Here is a 12,498-nt window from a genome sequence, read left to right as displayed (position 1 = left end):
GGACGTAGAACGACAGTAAATCATACAAATATTCTGGCACAAAAATGTAAAAAAAATGGCTTAATTAGTAAAATCACTGTGGGCTTTTTTTTAATAGATCTTTTTTTATAAACCAGTACCCTCCTATACTTATTGTATATGTATATATACAACTTTATATATATTCAATTGAATGCTATTAGCAGTTTGTTTCCCACATCTCTTTTAAGAAAAAAAAAAGAAAAAAAATCTTACAATCTAATGCCCAGCTCTTCAAAGTTATTTAGGAACCTAACTCCTACCTACGAAATTGGGACGTAAAAGTCTAAATAACTTTAAGGATCTGGGTTTACATTTTGGTTTCACTTAAACTAAAATAAAGCAGGAGTAACTCCAGTAAAGTCAGTGGACTTGCAGTGGTAGCATACTTTCAAAATCACCCTGCCTATTTTTGGCAGTCCTACATTCAGACTGGAGTTCTCAAGTGTTATAGGTGTCATCCTTCTTGACTTCTGGGACCAGAAAAGTTTGGTTTACATATTTAATGCTCTCTGCTGCCACCTGCAGCACCTTCATGTTCTTTACAGAAGATTTCTGTGGTCAATTTTCTTTCTAACCACATTAATCTTATGAACCATAGGCTTTTGCGCATGGATGTCTGCATAGACCTTGGGAACATACAGGTTCCATAATAAGAACAAAGAAAAATGGAAAAAGTGAAGGATGATAGGAGCAGTGCTAGAATCTAACTGCAACTTGGAAGCACAGGCTACATCTGTACTTGCCTGCTTTGCTTCAAAAAGTGATGTAGACAGCATCTGCTGCTTGCATTTGTATTGATTGGTTCAGAGTTGCACTCAAGCCCACCTTTCATTCCCGCTCCAGCCAAACTTTAAAAGCCTGGCAATGACAGCGGCATTTCTATGCAAGCAGCAGTGAAGGAGTCACTTGACTTCATCATTCATTATAATCTAGCTGAGTCCTTCTAAACCCTTCATTCCATTAATGTTCCACTAACCAAGTTATACTTTTTTTCCTGAAATCCTGCTATTAGCCACTCTTGGTGATGTATCTCCCTATATCAGACTACATCTCCCTGCAGACTAGTTTTAACTTTTGTTAAAAACATTGCTTCAGCTGTGGAAATAACTTTCAGTGAAGCATTGGATGCATTGTCAACATGCTCAAGAAGTCTAGATTTTGTATTAAGCATCTGAAAGATATATCACGGGACTACAATGGATATACATTGACAACAGGACTAAGAAAACAATATATTTTGATTATTTTTTGCCTAGTTTGTTGTGTTATATACATACTATATGATATAGCAAATTAATGCACGTTCCAATCTAGTTATATTTGTTTTTGCTTCAACCTTAAACTGAATAATATACCCCTAGGCTCCTGGCACATTAGTGAAGCTTCTGTTTTCTTCTTACTAGGAGAAAAAGTGTGTATTGTGATATATGTGATGACGCACCACACTATTTGCACCCCACTTCCATCCAACAGCTTTTTTATCCTTGACCCACCCATAGCCAGAGACATATTAACATTGACATACATATGTGTCACTGGACTGAGACCTTGATCATTGAGTCAGTTTAACTCCCAAATTGACTTCTTCATCCTTTTCAATTGCAAAGTACTGGACTTATGTCAGGTAAAACCCTTTAGTTTTCAATTTTAACCTAACAGACTTTTCTTCACCCATATTTTTTTCTCTTTGGAGTCATTGGCGTCCTATACTTTGCAAGAGGAACCTAGAAGACTGGACAATTGGGTCCTGAATATACAGCTCCAGTTCCGAGTTGTGGCCCAGTGCGAAGGGTAGGAGCTGTGAGCCAGGTTCTTCTCCCAACCTTTCCACCAATTTGCTTACAATTCTAGCTGCCTACTCAGCTTGTGTGTGGCAGTACTTCCGAAGTAAAAGAAGATAATGACATGTATACAACTGTGTTAATTTCTTTGCGTTCTGTGCTATACATTACTATCACTATCACATTAATAGAGGCAAATATTGAGGCAGGTTCTAGTGGAATTCTAAACATACAAAGTTTAACTACACAGGAACCTATGTAAAATAGAAGGCACCTGTCCACCATATATATACCTCAATGCCACTAAAATACAACCATTTCCAGAAGCCAGGGAAAATATTTGGACAAGGACACAAAATAATGATGCTGGCAAAAGAATGTATTTGCTTTGTAACACATCTGTTCATTCAAGTCCTTGTTGTGCAACTGGGTTTCTGGGTTACTTTGGGCATTTAATTTTTGAAAAGAGATATTTGGTGGGGGACGTGCTAAGGATTTGCAAAATATTAAATGGCGAAGACAAAGTAAATAGGGATTTATTATTTACAGGAAAAGCTTCCTTAACTGGCACCTTACAAGTCAGCATGTTCTATTGACTGGCATGTCAATTTGTAAAGTGAAACCGGAAGTGCCCACTGTGGCAATTTCGGTTTCTCTGAGCCCCCACAGTCAAGGGCATAGCAGGCTGCACAGGGCCTGCTTCCCTGTCCCGCAGGGTCAGCGATGAGGCGGGAGGGGCAAGTTGAAACAGAAAGGTGCCATTTTGCACAGCCCTAATCAGTAGCTATTGAGCACAGAAATTAGGGATACAGCCTCTGAATCAGAACTCCTACACCTAAAATGCTGGAGGCTGTAAGTCAGAGGAGCAATGGAAACATACTGGTCATACCCAGTTCACTCTCCCTTTCAGCATCTACTCTCTGCCACTGTGACACAGGATACTGGGCCAGGTGGACCTATGGTCTGTCCCAGTAAACGGCAATTCTTATGTTCAAACTGATGGTCAGATAAAGCCGATACCTGTATTTCTGGAGAATGAACATAACAAGCATGTTTGAATTACTTGCCATAAAAAACAGTGAGAACTTTAATTCATTCATACTTCATACAGTTAAAGTGTTACTTATTACAAACTCAGACTCAGCACCAACCGCAAAATGTTTAGTAATTATAAAGAGATTTTTTTAATAGAAAATGAGTTTATGACTTCATTTATGCCTTTACTGTCTATGCAACATCCAGTTGTTATGATCAAAAGCAATACTTTATCAGTCAGCGCAATACTTTATCAGTCAACAGATTCCTTTTAAAAATCAGCCCTTCAGTGAGATCCAGTTAGAGAGATAACTGGCACAAGCAAAAAACTCTAGTTAGTGATTTACCTCTAAGTGTCCTTCTAGCAAAAAATGCTTGCTAACGTGTCTGAGTTGCATGGAGCTGAACAGACCAATTCTATGGGAATAAATCCTTAGTAAACATGTTTTACTTGCAAGAGGGATAGCGGAGCTGAAAACTAGAAGTTTCCGCCTAATCAAAAATAACTGGATTATTTTTCTTTGTTCAACACTGAAGAAATAAACCACTAAGTGTCAAAAAAGTTCTTTGGAATGCTTGGTTTCCAAAATGCCCTTTCAGCTGAAAAGTAACAAGATATTTGACTGATCATAGTAGGATTCTTACAACTCACAAGAGATAAAAGCCACAAAACTGAGTATTTTAATTTAAAAAAAAAGTCTCATTGCAGATGGACATCCTTCCTGTATATTGAGAACAATATATCCCTGTCGTTTACAGGTCTGTTCATGGAAAGATCTCCATAATTTGGCAACTTTTGATCTGGATGAATTTTTATCCCCCATAAAGTCTTTGGAATACCCTTCTAACAATAAGAGACCCCAGTTCTCTTCCTGTATCTGAGTAAATCAAGAGCAACTTCATTGACAACATTGTAAAGATGTACAGCTCAGAACCAGATTCTCTCAGCCACTTTGGGTTTACATATAAGTAGGGGTCTACTCAAGTCACGATTTAGTGGAAACTGTGAAATCTGGAATTGTCTGTGAAATCAAGTTGAAAAAAACAGGATTGTTCGCATACAGCAGGGGCAGGCAATTATTTTGGGCAGAGGGCCGCTTACTGAGTTTCAGAAAGCCATCAAGCGCCACATGACAGGCAGCCCAGGGCAGATTAATATTAATTTTCTCCATTTTTAGGGGCCCCACGGGCCGGATAGAATGGCCTGGCGGGCCGCATTTTGCCCACCCCTGGTGTACAGTATCTAGAATTGTCCACAAAATCAACTTGAAAAAGCTTTAATAAAAAAAATATATGCTTGTTCACCAGTAGGAGCCAGTGGTCTTTGCTGCTGCAGCCCAGCTTCACAGCCTGTGCAGTGGGGAGAGCAGGGGAAGGCACTGGCTCATGGGGCTACACAAAGGGAAGCAGACAAAATAATGGCTGGCCGTAATACCTCTTCCCCTCCTCCCCAGGGCCTCTCCACCAATCAGCGCTGAAGGGCGGGGCTGGGACAGCACATCTGAGAAAGTTGCGCAAAATTTCTTCTTTATGCCACAGCCAACCCATGAAACTTATTTAGTCTCGCCATGATTTAAGTAGGTCCCTACATATAAGGCATGAACTGCTGGATTCCTAAAGCCAGCTACCTGGCCAGCAAAAATGAAGTATCAGTGGCTGACAATGGGGTCATCCAAAATAAAGGATGTGAAATATCTGAAAGTTATCCGGCAGGCAAGGTTCTTTGGGTAGATGTGATCTCTTTTATTAGACTGACTGAAATAGTTGGGAAAAAGTTCTTTGCACACTTTCAGGCACAAACACCCTTCATCAGGCATAGGGAGACTCTGTACACTTACAAGTGACCGTGTAGAGCTGAGCAAATATTCAATAGATTCACCTTGCCTCCTGAACACGCAACTTGTTTCCCAAACACATAGCCCCCCAGAATGAAAGTATTTTAAACCTGGAATCTAGTGTGAAGCCATTCAAAAGGGGGTCGGTTCATTCTGCTCAGGACATCAGCACTTAGAAGTGCATTTCTGGACTCATAACCTGGTAAACAGTAGAGGTGTACCAATACATTGGTCCAATATTGGATGGGCACCAATAGAAAGAAAAGTGGAAATTTTCAGAATTTGTATCAGAAATCATCCTGATGTGGCTGATAACATGGCTGATAAATGGCCCATGCATGCAAGCAGCTGCAGCGCAGCATGTAGGCAGCGAGGAGCACAGCCCAGTAGCTTGGTGAGCTGTATGCAGCTAGTATGTCTGTTGTGGTAGACAGGGAGCGGGGAGGGAAGGAGCATGGGGGTGCAGATCAAGCTCCACACAGTGAGGGAGGGAGTGGGGCACTGCCCAACTGGGGTGGGACATGAGATGTAGCTCATTCAAGGGGTGCCGGGGGGGGGCTCCCACTGCTGCACACAACTTGGGAGGGCATGGGGGGGTGCCCCCAGATCTGTGCGTGCAGGGTGGGCCGGGAGGGAGGGGGGGGGGCTACAGTGAATTTTGGGGTGGCTGCAGCTTCCCCAATAGCCTCACTTCCAGCGCCACCGCCACCTGCCCCAAGTGCAGCCCAGCCCAGCCCCCACTGGGAAGAACCCAGTGCAGCCCTGGCCCACAGAGGCAACCGCCCTGCCCCGCACAGATCCAGGGGCACACACTCCCCTCATGCCCTCCCAGGGTGTGTACAGTGACCTGAGCTGCCCCACCCTCCCTGAGCTCCCCGGAGGAGCTATGGCTTCATCCCATGCCCACCCTGCCCTGGCTGGACAGCGCCTGCCCCAGCCCCACTCCCTCCAAGGAACCTTGATCTGTGCCCCCACGCCCCTTCTCTCCCCCATCCCCTTCCACCACAACAGACTTACCAGGTGCATGCAGCTCTCCACGCTGTATCAGAAATTGGATAGGTATCAGCCAATTCACTTCCTTAAAAATCAGCTATTGGTATCGGCCTCAAAAATCCCTATTGGTGCACCCCTAATAAACAGTGTGTATGAGATTTTGGACAAGTGGTCAAAAGAAAGCCTAAATTCTCAATTTTGCAAGTCTGACTGGCAATAGTACCATTTTGACTAAATCTAGGTATATCTATAGGATCTACATATTAAACAGTGTGTATGTGTGCATCAGTCACAGAATCTAGGCATAAAAGTGCGTTTCCATGTGTGTATGTATCCATGTGTGTATGTCAGCTACAGGATCTAGGCATCAAATGTGTGTATGTGTGTGTGTGCACACATGTGTTCCTGTGTACAGATCTAAGCATAAAATGTGTGTATGCAACATGTGTCCCTGTGTGTGCGTCAGCTGCAGGACCTAGGCATATAACGTGTAGGGCCCAGGCAAATAAGGTTTGCGGGGGGGGGGGGGGGTGTGTCCATGTGCAGATGTCGGCTGCAGGATCTAGGCCTCAAAGCATGTCCGTGTGTGTGCATGTGTGTGTCCATGTATGTGTGTGTGTGTCTGCTGCAGGATCTAGGCTTCAAAGCATGTATGCATGTGTCCGTGTGCATGTTGGCTGCAGGATCTAGGCATACAAGTGTGTGTGTGCACGTGTGCCCGTGTGTCCACTGCAGGTTCAAGGCATCAAAGCAGGCTGCCCACTGCAAGCTGGGGCTTTGCACCCTGCTACCTTGCCCTGTGTGCCTCCTGCCACCAGGGGGCAGGGGGATGAGCCATGCAGCCAGTGCACCTCATGTCCCCTGCCTGCTTAACAGGTGGCAATAGTATTGCACAGCTGAGCTCCTGGTGCAAGGCAGCAGAGCCCAGCCTGCAGCAGGCAGCCCGCCTCTGTCCCATGAAGGGCACGTGCCCCATGCCTCCCAAGGGGTGTGCACTGCTGCGGGGGGTCATGCCCCTCTGCCATGCCACTGGATGACCTGGCCTGGCCCCAGGGCCCCATTCACCCATGCCTCGATCTGGCCCCCCGTACCCATTTCCCTCCACTTACCAGCTGGGTATTGTCTGTGTATATGTCAGTGTCTCTGCGTGTCTGCTCCTTACTCCCAAGCCACAGCCCACCCAGCCCAGCTGCTGCTTCTCACTCCTAACCCACAGTACCTGGCCTCCTGCCAGGGTGTGTGGGGACCCCCCTCTCCAGACTCCAAACCCCACACACACCCCCACAGTCTCCCACACCTTCACAAATAACACCCCCCCCCCCAGACACACACACACTTCAAAAATAGCATTGCATGATTTACATGCCAATCTCATGATTTTTGGCATGGTGGGGTTGGCAATACTGTATCAAAGTGTGCATCTGTGCGTGCTGGAGGACCTAGGCATCCATGTGTGTGTGCCTGTTTCTGCTGCAGGATCTAGGCATCCAAGTGTGTGTACATGTGTATATATGTATCTGTGTGTGTCTGTCTGCTGCAGGACCTAGGCAAAGTGTGTGTGTGTGTGTGTGTGTGTGTGTGTGTGTGTGTGTGCTGCCACATCAAAGATGATTATTTTGAACTGTATTTCAGGGAAACATGCAACCTGAGTTTGGACCATTGCAACAAAGGGGTGTGGGAGGGGAAGCCATCTGCTTTGTGCATAAGCATCCACAACAGCCACAATTCAGTTAACACTTTTCTGGGTGGTTTGTTTGGTCTGGTCTCAAACTGTGTTTATTTCCCTCTTGCTCTCTGGAACTCACATCAAGCATCTGCTGTGCGATTAGAAGGCGTTTCCCTGCCAGACGCAGCATCAGCATCACCAACACCGGAGGCAAAATATACACATCTGACACTGTACAACTCATTGATAAGGTGTGGGGATGGGGAGAGGGAAGCAGAGCCTGGAGACAGCTTCTCTCTCCTCACAAGACACTATCACAGATCCAGTCCCAGAGTTGCTTTCACCAGGAAGAGATTTCTTCTGCTCTTTGAAAAGTCCTCTCTCAAGATCTAGTATCTTACAGACACGGTTCTTTGGGTAGATGTGATCTCTTTTATTAGACCACCTAGACAGTTGGAAAAAAATGTTCTTTTCAAGCTTTTGGGCACAAACACCCTTCTTCGGGCATAAGGAGGGTCAGTATCTTACAGAGCCTTTCTGCACTCTCTCTTTTCAAAACAGAGTTCCAGCCACCGAGATCACCAGCAAAGCCTGCTCTGGAACAATTAATATTGCTGCAAAAAAAAAAATGCCTTTTGCACTGGAAAGACCCCTACTACTCTCCCAAAACACAGCAGGCCTTTCTGATGGGAGACTGTCACTGAAAGATCCTGAGGGAGCTTGGGAGTTGGGAAGGAGGTGGTGGAAGCTTTATCAGGGTTTTCTTCCTAGGTTGCAATAAACCCTGCTTGAAAATCACCACTCTGGAAGGGCTCTGCCTCTCCAGCAAGGGGGAGAAAAAATCACCAGCCTAAAATACTGGGGGGGGGAGAAGAAAAAAAAAAGAGAGGGAGAGAGTTGATCTGCTTTCTCCTGCCAAGGGAAACCCAGAAATGCTTTAGCTGCTAGTGAAATAGAACTAAGGCTGATGAGGTTCTTTGGGTAGATATGATACCTTTTATTAGACCAACTATATAGTTGGAAAAAATGGTCTTTTGCAAGCTTTCTGGCACAAACACCCTTCTTCAGGCATTGGGAGACTGCTGGTGTTTTGGGAGACTAGTATGGGGCTTTTCAGTACAAAAGGCTGGAACAGGTTTAGTGCTCTCCCGGGTTGAATAGAAGGCAGTATGCAAAATCAAAGTCTGTGAAAATGCAAATGCCTGGCAGTGAGGATCAGAGGGGATGGGAGACAAGAGGTGAGAACCCAGGTAGATGCGGGGGGTTGAGCTGGTGATAAAACGTAGCTGGTAAAATGCAGACAGGTTACCTGGGGGGTATCCGATGGCAGGCAGGTTATAATATACCCTAAATCCAATTCTATGTTTAGCCCTGACTTTTTGTCTCCAGTAGTGAAGTTCATAGGGTGGTTTGTCATTCCCCTTTGAACTAAGGCTGAGAGTTAAATCTCAAACTTTCCCAGCAAATCGTTGCTAACTCATTAGCACCCCTGCTTGAAGTGCTGCTCCCCCGCAGGGGCTGCTGCCCTGCATTTCCCTGCCTCCCCCCCCCTTTTTTTTTTTTTGCCGGAGCTGATCCCACCCGTCAGGGATGTACTCACCCCACAGCAGGCAGAGGAAAAGTTGCACTAGCCAGAAAGCAGGCGTCTCCATCCCGACCCCGGAGGCAGCAGGGGAAGCAACCAGGAGCCTCTGGGGGAAAGAGCCCTCATGGGGAGGAGGAGGAAGGGCGGCAGGTCCGCAGCCACTTCGGATCAACCCCGATCTCTCCGGCAAGGCGGCTCCTCCGCATCAGAGCCCGAGCAGCGGCAAGCGCAGGGGTGGGGAGGGTGGATGGGACGTGCGATCTCTCCCCCAGCCCCTCTCCTCCTCCGCTCTGTCCCGAGATGTGATCTGCTCAGCAGCCTCTCGGCACCAGTGAACTCCCAACTCCCATTTCCTATGCTCCCCCCGCCTCCTCCAGCCCGCCTAGATTGGGAGGAGGATGTTGTGGCTCTTCTGGGATCCTCCAAGGCAGCCGATGGGAAGTTAGAGGGGCTGGAGGAGGAGGAGGAGGGCAGGAGAGTGAAGCTGAGGAGGGAGCTGGGGGTGCATGCACTGCTCTCTGTGCCTCCCAGGGACATGATGTGCCTGATGCCACACAGGCTCTAGTGGAGCCTCTGCCTAGTCTGCACTTACCCTCCCTTCCCATCCTTTCCTTTCCAGTGAGATTGGGGCACTCACTGGCGAATAAATCCATTGCCTCCAAGCATCTCCTTCAGCAAGGAAAGGACCGAGGGCAGCAAGATCCAGAGCTCTCAAGGGACTGCCTGCCCCTGAGCAGGGGCAATCTTGGCACAAGCTTCCTCTGCCAAGATATTTTAAAGACTGGGATGATGCAGAGGAGCACCTGGAGTTGCAGACTCATAGAGAAGTAGGACTGGAAAGGACCTCCAGGGGTCTAATCCAGTCTTTCTTAACCCGTGGGTCGCAGGAATATATGAAAGGGTCACGAACAAGCTTTAAAAATGTTTTCTCCTTTAAAGGAGAAAAGTGTGGGAAAATCTCCGGGATATCAAATAGTAACTCTTTTGCGGGGGGTTCATCAGAAAAAAACTAAGAGAATGGCTGTTCACCAGGGCACCCCAAGGGAAGATACAGTCTAAGGGTCACAATTTGCTGGAAGATTGTTTTAGAGTGGACATAGGGAAACATTTCTTTACTGAGTCTCCAGAGTCTGGAATAGACTCCCCCCAGAAGTGGTGCAAGCACCTACTCTAGATACCTTTAGGAAACACTTGGATGCTTATGTTGCTGGGGTGATCTGACCCCAGCTGACTTCCTGCCCCTTGGGCAGGGGGCTGGACTTGATGATCTCAGGAGGTCTCTTCCAGCTCTAATGTCTATGACATCTATGATTCTTTTGAAACATGGGTTCCCTTTGCAGGCTGGCAGAATTCCAGTCTGCAAGGGGCTGCTTGGGCCCCCTCCCACCCCACATACTTCCCCCTGCCCCAAACACTGGGGGTCTAGGGTCAGGGTTGGGTCAGGAGTGAGGGACACAGGCAGGGCCTGGGGGCTGTTTTTTCACTTAAACTATTTAAGTGGGTCAGGCCTGCCCAATGTTTACAAATGGGTCCTAGTTCAAAAAAAGATTATGAGCCACTGATCTAGTCCAAGCCCCTGCTTGAGGCAGAATCATCCCTATCCAAACTCTCCTATACAATCCATAATATAAACTCTATATAAGACTTCTGCCAACACAGCCCTGCCACAAATAAAGAAGGGGAACCATGCAGCCAACATCCTGCTTTTAGGAAATGTTGTCAATATATCCTCAAGAAATCCTAGATAGAACTTGCTGCTTTCACTCCTTGCAGCTGAGTCCCAGGTGTACAGAGCTGAAGAGTGAAAATGTATTTGCAAATGAGTGCTGCAACTTGGCAGCAGTGGTGCTCATGAAAGGTATATTCCAAAACAGAATAGCTAGGGCTTTAAGTAAGGGCTTAATGTATTTTAATGATGCCATTTCATCTTAGCATGGCCACGTCCAGAGGGATTTATTTGCTCATGTTCATTAATATTTAAACTTTGTGTATTTTTTGGATCTATAAGTATTGGGAAATTAGCATCCTAGCTAAGAAAGGCCAGGGGGAAGAAGTAAAAAACACTTTCTGGAGACTTACCAAGACAGCCAAAAACAGTTATGCTGGTCATTTTAATAAACAGTCAGAAAGTATGTCTAGATAAGCAGAAGAACTGCATCTGGAGAATTACATTTAAGTAGTAAAGGAAAACATGGTCACTGATATGGTCAAGATTAATCACAAAAGTACATTCTTTTTTTATACAACTTAATGCAAATATGTGCACATCTGTGCATAGATTTCCATGAGTTTATATATGTACACACACATGAGAATGCATTTCCTCTCATACCAAACAATGCCATGAAAACAGTGTTTCTGTACAATTTTCAAAGGCCCAGGCAGCATTTGTGACTCAAACTTAACATTGGAGCACTGCATGTGCATCTGAAAATGAAATGGACTTTAAACAAAAAAATAAACTGACCATGCTATTTTATTAACCAAACTGAGAAAAATGGGAAAGAATTCATCTAACCTTTAAATTAAAAGTCCAAGACACTGTAGTACGTATCTGCAATTAATTTTTAAAGAAGTTGTGAATAATGAATTTCTTACTTTGCACATGCCATTGATAAAAGGGGAGTCAATGAAATATCTAAGGCTTTAGATAACAAATAGCTAATGGAGATCATGCAGCAATGCTGTAGTTAGCAAGCACCTGTGTTTTGGGTGCATTATATTTCCTACAGTAATAATAATAAGGAACAGGATTGTCATATTTCAAATTTATCTTACAAATCATATATTTTGCCAGGATTAATATTCCCAAGTGGTAGGATGTATGGTGCTTAATAGTTTAAGGAAATCCAAGTTTCTATGGCAGATGGTACAGAAGTGTTGCTGAAATGTAACAAATATTTCTGATCTAGAACTACAGTTTGTTTGTAAATAATGCAGCAAGTATTTCTGTTCATACATCTTCAGGAGAGAAGATATCCTGCATAACAGTAGTAGCAAATTTATGTGAAATAATTCTTTTTTTAACTTGTAAAATTCAATAGACATTCCACATTTTCTGTTTACTTCATGGAATGCCAGTGAAATTCCAGTACAGAACAACTGAAATTTATAGGCAAGCACACTAATTTGGAGATGGTAAAGCTATTTAAAATTCATAAGCCAGCTACTTAAGCTGACATTTTCAGCACACTGAACTAAAATGAATAATTCTTAGATGTCTATGTATTTGGGAACAGCTTGTAAACAGAAATGCTATAAAATTAACACTTTTTTCATAATGTCACTGTAATTATGTATGGGCTTTCCCCTCGTAACACAAACTTCTCTCTCTCAAACCATTAATATTGATAGTGCTAACTAATTTGCTTCTTCAGAAAAACTGTGAAATTTATATTTGGCAGTTATGAGTAAGAAATGACAACATTTCTCATACAAACGAGGGGGGGTGTGCACGTGTGTGTGAGAGAGTGCAAGAGAGAGCACGCATACACACACACACACCCTACCCCCTTCAAATGAAAAATCCTATGATGCCAATTATGCAATTATGTACTTAAAATGTCATACCCCTTATCATCT

The 12,498-nt window shown here is 44.8% G+C and overlaps 1 protein-coding gene across 2 annotated transcripts in view; it reads right to left on the bottom strand.

Annotated features, from left to right (window-relative positions):
• The window catches only part of RAMP3 (receptor activity modifying protein 3), an 88,112-nt gene extending 78,825 nt beyond the window's left edge, over nt 1-9,287 (bottom strand). For both annotated transcript variants that reach the window (XM_006026820.3, XM_025207827.1), the window contains exon 1: nt 8,932-9,287. In XM_006026820.3, the coding sequence (XP_006026882.1) occupies nt 8,932-8,983 (52 nt within the window). In that variant the 5' untranslated portion in view covers nt 8,984-9,287. The remainder of the gene's footprint in view (nt 1-8,931) is intronic.
• Nucleotides 9,288-12,498: the final 3,211 nt, after the last annotated feature.

The sequence above is a fragment of the Alligator sinensis genome, unplaced genomic scaffold, assembly GCF_000455745.1.
Source record: "Alligator sinensis unplaced genomic scaffold, ASM45574v1 scaffold456_3, whole genome shotgun sequence".
Classification (NCBI taxonomy): domain Eukaryota; kingdom Metazoa; phylum Chordata; order Crocodylia; family Alligatoridae; genus Alligator; species Alligator sinensis.
This window is presented reverse-complemented; position numbering and strand designations above follow the sequence as displayed.